Raw genomic sequence first — 15,943 nt, 5'->3', positions numbered from 1 at the left:
GGCTTCCGTCTGGCCACTCTACCATAAAGACCTGATTGGTAGAGTGCTGCAGAGATTGTTGTTCTTCTGGAAGGTTCTCCACAGAGGAACTCTGCAGCTCTGTCAGAGTGACCATCAGGTTCTTGGTCACCTCTCTGACCAAGGCCCTTCTCCCCTGATTGCTCTGTTTGGCCGGGCGGCCAGCTGTAGGAAGAGTCTTGTTGGTTCCAATCTTCTTCCATTTAAGAATGATGGAGCCCACTGTGTTCTTGGGGACCGCAGATATGTTGTGGTACCCTTCCCCAGATCTGTGCCTCGACACAATCCTGTCTCAGAGCTCTACGGACAATTTCTTCGGCCTCTTGGCTTGGTTTTTGCTCTGACATGCACTGTCAGCTGTGGGACCTTATATAGACAGGTGTGTGTCTTTCCAAATCATGTCCAATCAATTTAATTTACCACAGGTGGACGCCAATCTTGTTGTAGAAACATCTCAAGGATGATCAATGGAAACAGGATGCACCTGAGCTCAATTTCCAGTCTCATAAAATAGTGTCTGAATACTTATGTAAATAAGGTATTTCTGTTGTTTTTTTTATACATTTGCTAAAATTCTAAAAGCCTGTTTTTGCTTTGACATTACGGGGTATTGTTGTGATGTCATTAAGGTGTATTGCTGTGATGTCATTATGGGGTATTGCTGTGATGTCATTATGGGGTCTTGTTGTGATGTCATTATGGGGTATTGTGATGTCATTGTGTTGTGTGTAGATTGATGAGGAAAAACATTGATTGAATCCATTTTAGAGTAAGGCTGTAACGTAACAACATGTGGAAAAAGTCAAGGGGTCTGAATACTTTCCCAATGTACTTTAGGTAGCACAAAGGAATAAATATTTCTCTGTTGAGATCATTTCCAGAACATTACAGGATCGGACCATTACAGTAGGTGGCAGGATGGGGCTTGGCTGGGTATAATAGTGGGGGTTAGCCCTGTTGCTCTGATCACAGCCTGGGTATATGTCCTGCTGTCATGTTGAGGTCCTTGCCGCAGGGGCGGGGGGGGGCAGATCGGGCATAGGTCTGATATGGGTGCCTATATAGGGTTTGCTTGGGGGGGGGGGGGGGGGGTCTCAGCTGGTTGAGGTGTGACTGGTGATGCTGTCAGTGCAGGTGCAGGTCCTTCGGGGAGGGGGTCTTGCAGGTCTGGGAGAGGGTCTCGCTGGTCTGGGAGGGGGTCTCGCTGGTCTGGGAGGGGGTCTCGCTGGTCTGGGAGGGGGTCTCGCTTGTCTGGGAGGGGGTCTCGCTGGTCTGGGCAGGGTGTCTCGCTGGTCTGGGAGAGGGTCTCGCTGGTCTGGGCAGGGTGTGTCGCTGGTCTGGGAGAGGGTCTCGCTGGTCTGGGCAGGGTGTCTCGCTGGTCTGGGCAGGGGGTCTGTTGCTCTGGGAGAGGGTCTCGCTGGTCTGGGAGAGGGTCTCGCTGGTCTGGGAGAGGGTCTCGCTGGTCTGGGAGAGGGTCTCGCTGGTCTGGGAGAGGGTCTCGCTGGTCTGGGCAGGGTGTCTCGCTGGTCTGGGCAGGGTGTCTCGCTGGTCTGGGCAGGGTGTCTCGCTGGTCTGGGCAGGGTGTCTCGCTGGTCTGGGCAGGGTGTCTCGCTGGTCTGGGAGGGGGTCTCGCTGGTCTGGGCAGGGTGTCTCGCTGGTCTGGGAGAGGGTCTCGCTGGTCTGGGCAAGGTGTCTCGCTGGTCTGGGCAGGGTTTCTCGCTGGTCTGGGCAGGGTGTCTCGCTGGTCTGGGAGAGGGTCTCGCTTGTCTGGGCAGGGTGTCTCGCTGGTCTGGGAGGGGGTCTCGCTGGTCTGGCAGGGGGTCTGTTGCTCTGTTGCGTGAGGTGTTGGGGCTGTGGTTTTATTGTGATGTCCTTCAGGGTCTTGGCAAAGGTGGTGATTGATGCCTTGTAGAGGTGCTGTCACGCCAGGCTACCCGTCATCATACTCACCTGTTACCATCATTACATGCAGCTGCGCTCATTGGACTCACCTGGACTCCCTCACTTTGCTGACTGTACCTGTATATATGTCTCCTCTGTGTTGTTCCCTGTAGGAGCACTGTTTGTAGTGTTGATGTCCAGACGCTGTTCCTGTTCCGTTGCATGTCCGTCTATATTAAATGGCTCCCTGTACCTGCTTCTCATCTCCTGCGTTGGGCAGGTGGACCTGATCGTAAAGGCTGTTCACGTCCAGGGTGGAGTAGTGGGCCAGGAAAACATTTTGAGGCACAGTCCCTGGAAATGCTTGTATTCACCCGCTGTATGGTGGCAGGGTGACATTATTTTTGTGGTACCAGGGTGGAGATAACCACTTGTGCATTGGGGAAAGTGGAAGAAGCTCTCTCTCTCTCTCTGTCTCTCTCTCTCTCTCTCTCTCTGTCTCTCTCTCTCTTTCACTCTCTCTCTTTCACTCTCTCTCTCTCTCCCTCGTTCTCTCTCTCTCTGTCTCTCTCTGTCTCTCTGTGTCTCTCTCTCTGTGTCTCTCTCTCTCTGTCTCTCTGTAACACTCAGACTCAAACCTGGGCTTCCTCTCCTATTAAAGTGTCATTAGCGAAATTAGATAATGGTATATTCAATCTGGACTATCTGTCTCTCCCCAGATGACTGGTCTCGTGTCCTGTCCTCAGGTTGTCTTTCCCCAGATGCCTGGTCTCGTGTCATGTCCTCAGGTTGTCTCTCTGTCTCTCCCCAGATGCCTGGTCTCGTGTCATGTCCTCATGTTGTCTCTCTGTCTCTCCCCAGATGCCTGGTCTCGTGTCATGTCCTCATGTTGTCTCTCTGTCTCTCCCCAGATGCCCGGTCTCGTGTCATGTTCTTAGGTTGTCTCTCTGTCTCTCCCCAGATGCCTGGTCTCGTGTCATGTCCCGGTGGTCTGATAGTCATTGGTCTCCTCCTCCTCCTTTCCTCCTCCTCCGTGAACACCCAATCAGAGATATGGACCAATGAAGGTAACCCTAAACTCTGACCCCTACCCCCTACCCATAGCTATTACCCACCCTGCCCTGTCTACCATCAACACCCAATCAGAGATATAGACCAATGAGGGTAACCTTAACTCCTGACCCCAACCTCTAACCCATGACCCCATAATCAAACTAACATGGATGTAAGCCCGTGACTCTGTGAAAGGCTCATACTGCTTAGCATAAAAGTGGCCACTTATTTTATTTAGAAAATGTAACGCACTGCTCATGCTCGAGAACACGAGTTTCTGTTCTTCTTATGTTGGCAAAAGTTACTGGTCCAGGTGTATCAATTTAACCCATCAGCCCTACTGTATTCTGTTCTGAGTAACAGACTGGTCCAGGTGTATCAATTTAACCCATCAGCCCTACTGTATTCTGTTCTGAGTAACAGACTGGTCCAGGTGTATCAATTTAACCCATCAGCCCTACTGTATTCTGTTCTGAGTAACAGACTGGTCCAGGTGTATCAATTTAACCCATCAGCCCTACTGTATTCTGTTCTGAGTAACAGACTGGTCCAGGTGTATCAATTTAACCCATCAGCCCTACTGTATTCTGTTCTGAGTAACAGACCTAGCTACCTGCAGTACCTTCAGAAATCATTCATACCACATGACTTGTTCCACATGTTGTTGTGTTAGAGCCTGAATTCAAAATTGATTCAAATCTGTTTTTTATTTTTAATATAGTGTTTCTAGGATGTATTATTAACTTCTTATACAGTGTTGTATTTCACCCAGCCAGCAGATTACAGGATCAGAATACACACACTCCCTCCTGTATTCATATGGCAGAGATCCCGCTGGCTTGGAGTCGAGGCAGAAATGTGAAGAACGTTGTGGGTTTGCAAACAATGCTGTTCTGCAGCCTTCCCCCCTAGGTACCACAGGGGGGGAGGGGGAGGGGGGGAGGGAGAGAGAGAGAGAGGGAGGGAGAGGGAGGGAGGGGGAGGGAGAGGGAGGGAGATGGATGGGGAGAGAGAGAGAGAGGGAGGGAGGGGGAGAGGGAGGGAGGGAGAGGGAGGGGGAGAGGGAGAGGGGGGGGGAGTGAGGGAGGGAGTGAGGGGGGGAGAGAGAGGGAGGGAGGGAGGGAGGGAGGGAGGGGGGGAGAGAGAGGGGGGAGGGAGAGAGAGGGGGGGAGAGGTCAGTCAGTCATACTAAAGTGAAAGTCACCCAGTAAATACTACTTGAGTAAAACGTCTAAAGTATTTGGTTTTAAATATACTGAAGTATAAATTATTTCACAATCCTTATATTAAGCAAACCAGATGGCACTGTTTTCCTGTTTTTTTATTTATTTGCAGATAGCCAGGGGCACACTCCACACACTCAGATATCGTTTACAAATGAAGCATTTGTTCTCCAGATCAGAGGCAGTAGGGATGACCAGGAATGTTCTCTGTTTAGTGAGTCCTCCAGATCAGAGGCAGTAGGGATGACCAGGGATGTTCTCTGTTTAGTGAGTCCTCCAGATCAGAGGCAGTAGGGATGACCAGGGATGTTCTCTGTTTAGTGAGTCCTCCAGATCAGAGGCAGTAGGGATGACCAGGGATGTTCTCTGTTTAGTGAGTCCTCCAGATCAGAGGCAGTAGGGATGACCAGGGATGTTCTCTGTTTAGTGAGTCCTCCAGATCAGAGGCAGTAGGGACGACCAGGGATGTTCTCTGTTTAGTGAGTCCTCCAGATCAGAGGCAGTAGGGAGGACCAGGGATGTTCTCTGTTTAGTGAGTCCTCCAGATCAGAGGCAGTAGGGATGACCAGGGATGTTCTCTGTTTAGTGAGTCCTCCAGATCAGAGGCAGTAGGGATGACCAGGGATGTTCTCTGTTTAGTGAGTCCTCCAGATCAGAGGCAGTAGGGATGACCAGGTATGTTCTCTGTTTAGTGAGTCCTCCAGATCAGAGGCAGTAGGGATGACCAGGGATGTTCTCTGTTTAGTGAGTCCTCCAGATCAGAGGCAGTAGGGGTGACCAGGGATGTTCTCTGGTTAGTGAGTCCTCCAGATCAGAGGCAGTAGGGATGACCAGGGATGTTCTCTGTTTAGTGAGTCCTCCAGATCAGAGGCAGTAGGGACGACCAGGGATGTTCTCTGTTTAGTGAGTCCTCCAGATCAGAGGCAGTAGGGATGACCAGGGATGTTCTCTGTTTAGTGAGTCCTCCAGATCAGAGTTTTATATTCTTTAAAGTAGCCACCCTTTGCCTTGATGACAGCTTTGCACACTCTTGGCATTCTCTCAACCAGCTTTATGAGGTAGTCACCTGTAATGCATATGAATTAAGAGGTGTGCCTTGTTAAAAGTTATTTGTGGAATTTCTTTCCTTCTTAATGTGTTTGAGCTGTGTTGAGACAAGGTAAGGGGTGGTATACAGAAGATAGCCCTATTTGATTAAAGACCAAGTCCTTATCATGGCAAGAACAGTTCAAATAAGCAAAGAGAAATGACATTCTATCATTACTGGTCAGTGAAGGTCAGTCAATCCAGAAAATGTCAAGAACTTTGAAAGCTTCTTCAAGTGCAGTCGCAAAAACCATCAAGCGCTGTCAGGACCCGGTGCGAGAAACAGTCACTAAATAATTGGCAGAACCCAGAAGATGAGGCAGACACAGCAGTACTAGAGATGGTGGTTTAATAAAAAAGATATCCTCCAAAATACAACGAAAAATCCACAAAGTGGTAAAAAACAGCAGGAAAAAACAAACCTCAAAAGACTACTCAAATAATAAACAAGAACAAAACCAGAGAACCTCTGGAAAATCCAACAAGAGAAAAGTCTATATAAAACAAGGCTTGGGCTGGGGCTGGGTGCTAACTTACAAACACTGAGCAAGGAACTAAGGAACACACAGGGTTTAAATACTAACAAGGGAATGACTTACAGGTGCAAACAATAATTGGAGCAAGAAAAACAAAAGGTACAAAAAAGGTGCAAGGGGGACATCTAGTGAACAAAACCTGAACAGTCCTGGCCAAAACCTGACAGAATCCCCCCCCTAGGAACGGCTCCTGACGTTCCTACCAGCCTTCTCAGGGTGGAGGACCCTGAACTGACGAATGAGGTCAGGGTCCAGTATGTCCTTGGCAGGAACCCAGGAGCGCTCCTCGGGACCGTAGCCTTCCCAGTCCACCAGATACTGCCAGGACCGCTGCACCCGGCGGGAATCCAGTATCCGATGGACGGTATAAGCCGACTGGCCTCCGATGATACGGGGCGGAGGGGGAGGTCTGCCTGCCGGGATAAGGGGAGAAAAAACAACAGGTTTTAATAAAGAAATGTGAAACGTGGGATTAATTTTAAGGGATCTGGGTAAGTGCAGGCGAAAAGTAACGGGGTTCACTTTTCTGGCAACCTTAAAGGGACCGATGAATTTCTGGGACAGTTTGCGAGACTCCACCCGTAGCGGTAAATTCTTGGTTGAGAGCCATACTCTCTGGCCGAGGCGCAGGGTAGGCCCGGGACGGCGACGTCTGTTGGCTTGTTGTTGGTACCTCTGTGAGGAACGCAGAAGATTAAGACGGGCCTTCTTCCACGTAAGCCGACAGCGTCTGATGAACCTCGAGGCTGAAGGCACACTGACTTCTGCCTCCTGGTCCGGGAACAATGGAGGAGCATAGCCAAACTGACACTCGTGCGGGGACATACCAGTGGAGGAGGAGCACAAGGTGTTGTGCGCGTACTCGGCCCAAACCATGAAGGACGACCATGTGGACGGGTTGTTGGAGACCATACATCTGAGGGTGGTTTCCAGCTCTTGATTCATCCTCTCAGTTTGGCCATTGGACTCCGGATGGTACCCTGAAGATAAACTGGCCGTGGCCCCTATGAGTTGGCAGAAGGCCTTCCAAAACCTTGAGGCGAACTGGGGACCTCTGTCAGAAACCATATCTTGCGGAATGCCGAAGACTCGGAACACATGGTTAATCACCAACTCAGCCGTTTCCTTGGCAGAAGGTAACTTAGTCAAGGGAACGAACCTGGCCGCCTTAGAAAACCTGTCGATGATGACTAGGATAGTTGTATTACCATGGGACGGAGGAAGGCCAGTAATAAAGTCCAATGAGATATGGGACCAGGGTCGGTGGGGAATAGATAGAGGGTGAAGGAGTCCTTGAGGGCGGAGGTGAGAAGATTTGCCCTGGCAGCACACGGAACAGGCCTTGACGAAAGTGGCAACGTCTTCTTTTATGGTGGGCCACCAGAACTTACGCTGGATGAACTCCAAGGTGCGACCTACGCCCGGGTGACAGGTGAGGCGAGAGGAGTGCCCCCACAGAAGGACTTGGGACCTTGCTGCCTTGGGAACAAACAACCGATTGGCAGGACCTCCTTCAGGGCCCGGTTCGATGGCTTGGGCTTGTTTCACGGTATCCTCCACTTGCCACGAGATCGGAGCCACGATCTTAGCGGCCGGAAGGACAGTCATGTCAGTATCTTCTCGAATGGCAGGAGAGTAGATTCGTGACAAGGCGTCCGGTTTGAGATTCTTCGACCCGGGTCTATAGGTGAGGATAAACTGAAATCGGCTGAAGAAAAGAGACCATCGAGCTTGTCTGGAGTTCAACCGCTTCGCCTGCTGGATATACTCCAGATTTTTGTGGTCCGTAAGCACTTGAAACGGTTGAGAAGCCCCCTCGAGCCAGTGTCTCCATTCCTTCAATGCCATCTTAACCGCTAGCAGTTCACGATCCCCCACATCGTAATTCCTCTCGGCCGGGGTAAGCCGGTGAGAGAAGAAGGTGCAAGGATGAAGCTTCTTGTCTTCACCCCTCTGAGACAGGACAGCTCCAACCCCAACCTCTGATGCGTCTACCTCCACCACAAAAGGTTCATCCGCCGTTGGTAGTGTCAGAATGGGAGCAGAGAGGATGCGCTGCTTGAGTCCTTGGAAGGCCGTCTCAGCTTCTCTTCCCCACAGAAACCTTGTGTTGCCACCCTTGGTTACAGCTGAGAGAGGGGCTGCCACCGAGCTGAAGTTCTTGATGAACTTGCGGTAAAAGTTGGTGAAGCCCAGGAAACGCTGAACTTCCTTAACGGACTTGGGGGTGGGCCAATCCGCTACCGCCCCTACCTTCTTGGGGTCCATCTGGACTCGACCGGGTTCCACTACAAATCCCAGGAATTGTACTCGGGAGGAATGGAATTCACATTTTTCCGGCTTCACGTACAAATGGCTGTCAAGGAGGCGTTTGAGTACTTGTCTGACATGCTTAGTGTGTTCTTGAAGGGAGCTCGAAAAGATGAGGATGTCATCCAAGTAAACAAACACGAAGATGTTAAGCATATCCCTAAGCACATCGTTTATGAGCGCTTGGAACACAGCCGGAGCGTTGGTCAGGCCGAAGGGCATCACCAAGTATTCGTAGTGACCAGTAGGCGTGTTGAAAGCGGTCTTCCACTCGTCACCGGGTTTGATCCGCACAAGATGGTATGCGTTCCGCAGGTCAAGCTTAGTGAAGACAACTGCTTCCTGGAGCAGCTCAAAGGCTGTGGCCATAAGGGGTAGCGGGTAGCGGTTACGGACGGTTATGGCATTAAGTCCCCGGTAGTCGATGCAAGGACGTAATCCCCCGTCTTTTTTGGCCACAAAGAAAAACCCTGCTCCCGCCGGCGAGGTGGATGGACGCATGAGGCCTGCTGCCAGAGCGTCCTTGATGTAGGTATCCATAGCAGCTCGTTCGGGAGGAGATAGGGAAAAGATCCGACCCCTGGGGGGGCAGGTGCCCGGAAACAGGTCGATGGGGCAATCGTAAGGTCTATGGGGTGGTAGTTTGGTGGCCCTCTGTTTGCTAAATACCGGTTTGAGGTCATGGTAACACTCGGGAACTCGGGACAGGTCGATGGATTCTAGAGACTCGGGAGGGGAACTCGGGGAACTTGGGAAGATACAAGTGGCTTGGCACGTAGGACCCCACTGCTTGATAGTGCCCACAGACCAGTCGATGTGAGGGTTATGGCTGTGAAGCCAGGGGTATCCAAGGACGAGAGGGAACTCGGAACACGAGGTCAGATGAAAGTTCATCACTTCCTGGTGTTGGGAAACTGAAAGTCGCAAGGGAGTAGTGACACGAGTGACAAGTCCAGATCCCAAAGGGCTTCCATCCAACGTAGTAACCCTTATGGGGTCACTTAGAGGTTCAGAGGGAACGCCATTCTCCTTCGCCCAGACACCATCCATGAAGTTACCTGCGGCTCCAGAGTCTACCAAGGCTTGAAGGGGAAGCTCGTGGTTGTCCCAGGAAAGGGTAACTGGAATGAGCAGGCGGGAGTTGGATGGATGGGAGGAGGTTATGTTACCCGTTACAGTCCTCCCAGGCCTGCACGGGAGAGTGCGTTTTCCCTGGAGCCCGGGACACGTGGAGAGGAAATGGCCCGGTTTGCCGCAATATAGACAGCATCGCTCCCTCATCCGGCGGTCTCTCTCAGCCTGGGAGATGCGTCCAACCTGCATGGGTTCCGGTGGAGTCAGTGAGGATAAAGGTGGAGACTCGGAGCTGGGACCGATAGGAGCTAGGGTGAGAGATCTACGGTTGAGCTCTCTCTCTCTCAGACGCTGGTCTATGCGTGAAGCCAACTTGATCAGGGACTCGAGGTTGTCTGGTGGTTCCCGAGTGGCCAGTTCATCTTGGATGGTGTCGGAAAGACCCTTCAAAAAACACACTGTGAGCGTCTCGTCATTCCAGCCACTCACTGCTGCCACCGTGTGGAACTGGATGGCATAGTCCATCACGCTGCGCCGACCTTGGCGGAGAGTCAGGAGCTGTTTGGCTGAGTCAGGACCGCTGGTAGGACCTTGAAACACTCGCTTGAATTCTTCAGCAAAGGTAGAGTAGCTGGCACAGCAGGGACTTTGGGCATCCCACACAGCAGTAGCCCAGGCTAGGGCTTTTTCCGACAGCAGGGTGATAATATATGCTATCTTGGAGCGGTCGGTGGGAAACGACGAGGGTTGCAGCTCGAAGGAGAGAGAACATTGGGTGAAAAACCCCTTACAAACACTCGGATCACCTGAGAACCGTTGGGGAGGCGGCAGACGAGGTTCAGCCAGGGGGTTAACTGCCACGGGCACTTGAATCTGATGAACTGGAGCAGAAGCGGTTGCAGGAGAAAGTTGATCAGAAATCTGCTTTATGGAAGTCATCATCTCCGACAGAAGTTGAGAATGTCCAGCCAGTAAGGCCTCTTGCTGAACCAGAGCAGCTTCGTGACGTTGGACAGTCCCCTCGTGGTGGGACAGCATGGGAAAAAAGTCCTGGGTACTGGCTGCCTCTGGGTTCATATTAATGGCTCAGTGTTTCTGTCAGGACCCGGTGCGAGAAACAGTCACTAAATAATTGGCAGAACCCAGAAGATGAGGCAGACACAGCAGTACTAGAGATGGTGGTTTAATAAAAAAGATATCCTCCAAAATACAACGAAAAATCCACAAAGTGGTAAAAAACAGCAGGAAAAAACAAACCTCAAAAGACTACTCAAATAATAAACAAGAACAAAACCAGAGAACCTCTGGAAAATCCAACAAGAGAAAAGTCTATATAAAACAAGGCTTGGGCTGGGGCTGGGTGCTAACTTACAAACACTGAGCAAGGAACTAAGGAACACACAGGGTTTAAATACTAACAAGGGAATGACTTACAGGTGCAAACAATAATTGGAGCAAGAAAAACAAAAGGTACAAAAAAGGTGCAAGGGGGACATCTAGTGAACAAAACCTGAACAGTCCTGGCCAAAACCTGACAAGCGCTACGTTGAAACTGGCTCTCATGTGGACCGCCACAGGAAAGGAAGACCCACAGTTACTTAAGCTGTTGAGGATAAGTTCATTAGTTATCAGCCTCAGAAATTGCAGCCCAAATAAATGCTTTCACAGAGTTCAAGTAACAGACACATCTCAACATCAACTGTTCAGAGGAGACTGCGTGAATCAGGCCTTTATGGTTGAATTGCTGCAAAGAAACCACTACTAAAGGACAACAATAATAAGAAGAGACTTGCTTCGGGCCAAGAAACAAGATCAATGGACATTAGACTGGTGGAAATCTGTCCTTTGGTCTGATGAGTCCAGATTTGAGATTCTTGCTTCCAAGAGCCGTGTCTTTGTGAGATGCAGAGTAGGTGAACAGATGATCTCTGCATGTGTGGTTCCCACCGTGAAGCATGGAGGAGGAGGTGTGGTGGTGTGGGGGTGCTTTGCTGGTGACACTGTTGGTGATTTATGTAGAATTCAAGGAACACTTAACCAGCATGGCTACCACAGCATTCTGCGGCGATACGCCATCCCATCTGGTTTGTGCTTTGTGGGACTATCATTTGTTTTTTCAACAGGACAATGACCCAACACACCTCCAGGCTGTGTAAGGGCTATTTGACCAAGAAGGAGAGTGATGGAGTGCTGCATCAGATGACCTGGCCTCCACAATCACCCGACCTCAACCCAATTGAGATGGTTTGGGATGAGTTGGACAGCAGAGTGAAGGAAAAGCAGCCAACAAGTGCTCAGCATATGTGGGAACTCCTTCAAGACTGTTGGAAAAGCATTCCTCATCAAGGCAAAGGGTGGCTACTTTGAAGAATCTCAAATATAAAATATATTTTGATTTCTCTAACAACTTTTTTGGTTACTACATGATTCCATATGTGTTATTTCATAGTTGTGATGTCTTCACAATTATTCCACAATGTAGAAAATAAGAAAAAATTAAGAAAAACCCTTTGACTGGTACTGTAAGTATTCACACCTTTTTGCTATGACACTCCAATTTGAGCTCAGGTGCATCCAATTTCCTTTGACCATCCTTGAGGTGTCACTACAACTTGATCGGAGTCCACCTGTGGCCAATTCAATTGTTTGGACATGATTTAGAAAGAAACACACCTGTCTATATTAGGTCCAGTTGACAGAGCATGTCAGAGCAGAACCTATACCATGAAGTCCATGGAACTGTCCTTAAAGCTCCATGATAGAATTGTGATGAGGCATATACAGTATCTGGGGAAGGATATGAAACCATTTCTAGTGTGTTGAAAGTTTCCAAGATCACAGTTCTCTCCATCTTTGGCATATGGAAAAAATGTGGAACGGCCCAGACCAAGAAGAACCTTGGTCAGGGAGGTGACCAAGAACCCAATGACCACTCTGACAAAATTGTAGCGTTCCTTGGCTGAGATGGGAGAACCTGCCAGAAGGACCACAGTGTCTCCAATCTGGGCTTCATGGGAGAGTGGCCAGACAGAAGCCACTCCTGAGAAAAAGGCACATGACAGCACGCCTGGAGTTTGCAAAAAGGGACGTGAAAGACTGAGATCATAAGGCAAAAGATGAGAAAATATGCAAAGCGCTATGTCTGGAGAAAACCAGGCACAGCTCATCACCCATCTAACACCAACCCTACCGTGAAGCATGGCGGTGGCAGCATCGGGGACTGGGAGACTGGTAAGGATAGAGGGAACAATGAATGGAACCAAATACAGGCAAATCCTTGATGAGAACTTGCTTCAGAGTGCCAACGACCTTAGACTGGGGTAAATATTAACATTCCAACAGAACAATGACCCCAAGCACACAGCCAAAGCAACGCTGGAATGGCTTCAGAACAAGAATGTGAAAGTGCGTGAGTGGCCCAGCCAAAGCCTAGAGTTATTGAAAATATGTAGAAAGACTTGAAGATTGCTGTTCACCCCCACTCCCCATCTAACTTAACAGAGCTTGAGAAAATCGACGAAGAAGAATGAGAAAAAAAATCCCCAAATCAAGAACTGCAAAGCTGAAACAGACATACCCAAGATGATTCAAAAATGTAATTGGTGCCAGAGGTGCTTCTACAAAGTATTGACACAGGGGTGTGAATATTTACTTTATGTAAATTAGATGTTTCTGTATTTCATTTTCAATGTTTTTAGACATTTGCTTTACTTTGTCATTATGGGGTATTGTGTGTAGATGGATAAGAAAAATACATATTTAATCCATTTTAAATTCAGGCTGTAATACAACAAAAATGTGGAATAAGTCAAGGGGTATGAATACTTTCTGAAGGCCCTGTATATACGGCTGTAAACAGTAGTTCTGTAGCTTGCAAATCCTGACTAGACTGAAGACTTATGAACTAACTGTTTACACCGCTGCTAACAGACGCTACACACTGCAGACACAAAGTCTAACATGTCTCTCCTGTCTAGTTTCAGATGTCCAGTACGGGAGGCTAGGGTCCAACGTTACGCTGCTGTGTAGAGACGCACTGGACAGGTATGCTACGAGTCCGTATGTTCTCTAGAGGGTCTGGACAGGTATGCTACGAGTCAGTATGTTCTCTAGAGGGTCTGGACAGGTATGCTACGAGTCCGTATGTTCTCTAGAGGGTCTGGACAGGTATGCTACGAGTCAGTATGTTCTCTAGAGGGTCTGGACAGGTATGCTACGAGTCAGTATGTTCTCTAGAGGGTCTGGACAGGTATGCTACGAGTCAGTATGTTCTCTAGAGGGTCTGGACAGGTATGCTACGAGTCCGTATGTTCTCTAGAGGGTCTGGACAGGTATGCTACGAGTCAGTATGTTCTCTAGAGGGTCTGGACAGGTATGCTACGAGTCCGTATGTTCTCTAGAAGGTCTGGACAGGTATGCTACGAGTCCGTATGTTCTCTAGAGGGTCTGGACAGGTATGCTACGAGTCAGTATGTTCTCTAGAGGGTCTGGACAGGTATGCTACGAGTCCGTATGTTCTCTAGAGGGTCTGGACAGGTATGCTACGAGTCAGTATGTTCTCTAGAGGGTCTGGACAGGTATGCTACGAGTCCGTATGTTCTCTAGAAGGTCTGGACAGGTATGCTACGAGTCCGTATGTTCTCTAGAGGGTCTGGACAGGTATGCTACGAGTCAGTATGTTCTCTAGAGGGTCTGGACAGGTATGCTACGAGTCCGTATGTTCTCTAGAGGGTCTGGACAGGTATGCTACGAGTCAGTATGTTCTCTAGAGGGTCTGGACATGTATGCTACGAGTCCGTATGTTCTCTAGAAGGTCTGGACAGGTATGCTACGAGTCCGTATGTTCTCTAGAGGGTCTGGACAGGTATGCTACGAGTCAGTATGTTCTCTAGAGGGTCTGGACAGGTATGCTACGAGTCAGTATGTTCTCTAGAGGGTCTGGACAGGTATATTACGAGTCAGTATGTTCTCTAGAGGGTCTGGACAGGTATGCTACGAGTCAGTATGTTCTCTAGAGGGTCTGGACAGGTATGATACGAGTCAGTATGTTCTCTAGAGGGTCTGGACAGGTATGCTACGAGTCAGTATGTTCTCTAGATGGTCTGGACAGGTATGCTACGAGTCAGTATGTTCTCTAGAGGGTCTGGACAGGTATGCTACGAGTCAGTATGTTCTCTAGAGGGTCTGGACAGGTATGCTACGAGTCAGTATGTTCTCTAGAGGGTCTGGACAGGTATATTACGAGTCAGTATGTTCTCTAGAGGGTCTGGACAGGTATGCTACGAGTCAGTATGTTCTCTAGAGGGTCTGGACAGGTATGCTACGAGTCAGTATGTTCTCTAGAGGGTCTGGACAGGTATACTATGAGTCAGTATGTTCTCTAGAGGGTCTGAACAGGTATGCTACGAGTCAGTATGTTCTCTAGAGGGTCTGGACAGGTATGCTACGAGTCAGTATGTTCTCTAGAGGGTCTGGACAGGTATATTACGAGTCAGTATGTTCTCTATAGAGGGTCTGGACAGGTATGCTACGAGTCAGTATGTTCTCTAGAAGGTCTGGACAGGTATACTATGAGTCAGTATGTTCTCTAGAGGGTCTGAACAGGTATGCTACGAGTCAGTATGTTCTCTAGAGGGTCTGGACAGGTATGCTACGAGTCAGTATGTTCTCTAGAGGGTCTGGACAGGTATGCTACGAGTCAGTATGTTCTCTAGAGGATCTGGACAGGTATGATACACTAGGAGTCAGTCTGTATCAGAGCTGGACAGGTATGATACACTAGGAGTCAGTCTGTATCAGAGCTGGACAGGTATGATACACTAGGAGTCAGTCTGTATCAGAGCTGGACAGGTATGATACACTAGGAGTCAGTCTGTGTCAGAGCTGGACACGCACGATACACTAGGAGTCCATTTAATTTAGGAGCTAATGTTATAGTACCCTTTGACTTAGAGTAATGCCAAGTCCCTGCCATTGAACTGGCCCTGTGCAGTAGGTGTGTGGCTGTTTAGTTTCTCTGACTATTAGTAACTGTGACTGTAGTTGTGTGTCTGATTGTAGCTTTGTGTATTTGTGTGTAGTTGTCTGACTGCCAGTAAACATCATGATGTCACAATGTCTCTTTAGGACGTCAGTGGAGTGGCGTCTGAACAGGAGTTCCATGTTGCCATGGCAGCACCGAGTGACATCAGACGGTCATCTGGTCCTCGTGCACGCAGAACACGCTGCCGAGGGTAACTACAGCTGCCATGACGAGAAGGGACTCCTCATCCAGACCATCAGACTCAGGCTAGGATGTAAGTCTTCCCTTTCTCTCCTACCTCTCACTCTCCCCTCTATCCTCCCCCTCCTCCCTCTCACTCTCCCCTCTATCCTCCCCCCTCCTCCCTCTCACTCTCCCCTCTATCCTCCCCCCTCCTCCCTCTCACTCTCCCCTCTATCCTCCCCCCTCCTCCCTCTCACTCTCCCCTCTATCCTCCCCCCTCCTCCCGCTCACTCTCCCCTCTATCCTCCCCCCCTCCTCCCTCTCACTCTCCCCTCTATCCTCACCCGTCCTCCGTCTATTTTGTAATGGTTTCCTGACGGTGCTCAGCTTACTGATAAGAGGGGTGGGACCTGAGAGGAGAAGCTTTTCCTATTATTAGATATTGCTCTAACAGATTGAGCTGTGAGGAATCCCCTCATTATAATATGTTTATTGTATTGTTGTGTATTTGTGGATGTATCTTTCACAGACACATCCGTCCTCAGAAAGACTGAATC

The 15,943-nt window shown here is 49.4% G+C and overlaps 1 protein-coding gene across 2 annotated transcripts in view; it reads left to right on the top strand.

Annotated features, from left to right (window-relative positions):
- The window catches only part of LOC139544455 (interleukin-11 receptor subunit alpha-like), a 58,892-nt gene that overhangs the window by 14,481 nt on the left and 28,468 nt on the right, over positions 1–15,943 (top strand). Inside the window, exons 2-4 of one of the 2 annotated variants that reach the window (XM_071351568.1) lie at positions 2,861–2,966; positions 13,159–13,225; positions 15,308–15,477. In XM_071351568.1, coding sequence (XP_071207669.1) covers positions 2,861–2,966; positions 13,159–13,225; positions 15,308–15,477 — 343 coding nt within the window. The remainder of the gene's footprint in view (positions 1–2,860; positions 2,967–13,158; positions 13,226–15,307; positions 15,478–15,943) is intronic. The other variant, XM_071351569.1, reaches the window with a different exon arrangement.

This window comes from Salvelinus alpinus, chromosome 18, assembly GCF_045679555.1.
Source record: "Salvelinus alpinus chromosome 18, SLU_Salpinus.1, whole genome shotgun sequence".
NCBI classification, from domain to species: domain Eukaryota; kingdom Metazoa; phylum Chordata; class Actinopteri; order Salmoniformes; family Salmonidae; genus Salvelinus; species Salvelinus alpinus.
Note: the sequence above shows the minus strand (reverse complement) of the source record. Positions and strands in the feature narration are given on the sequence as shown.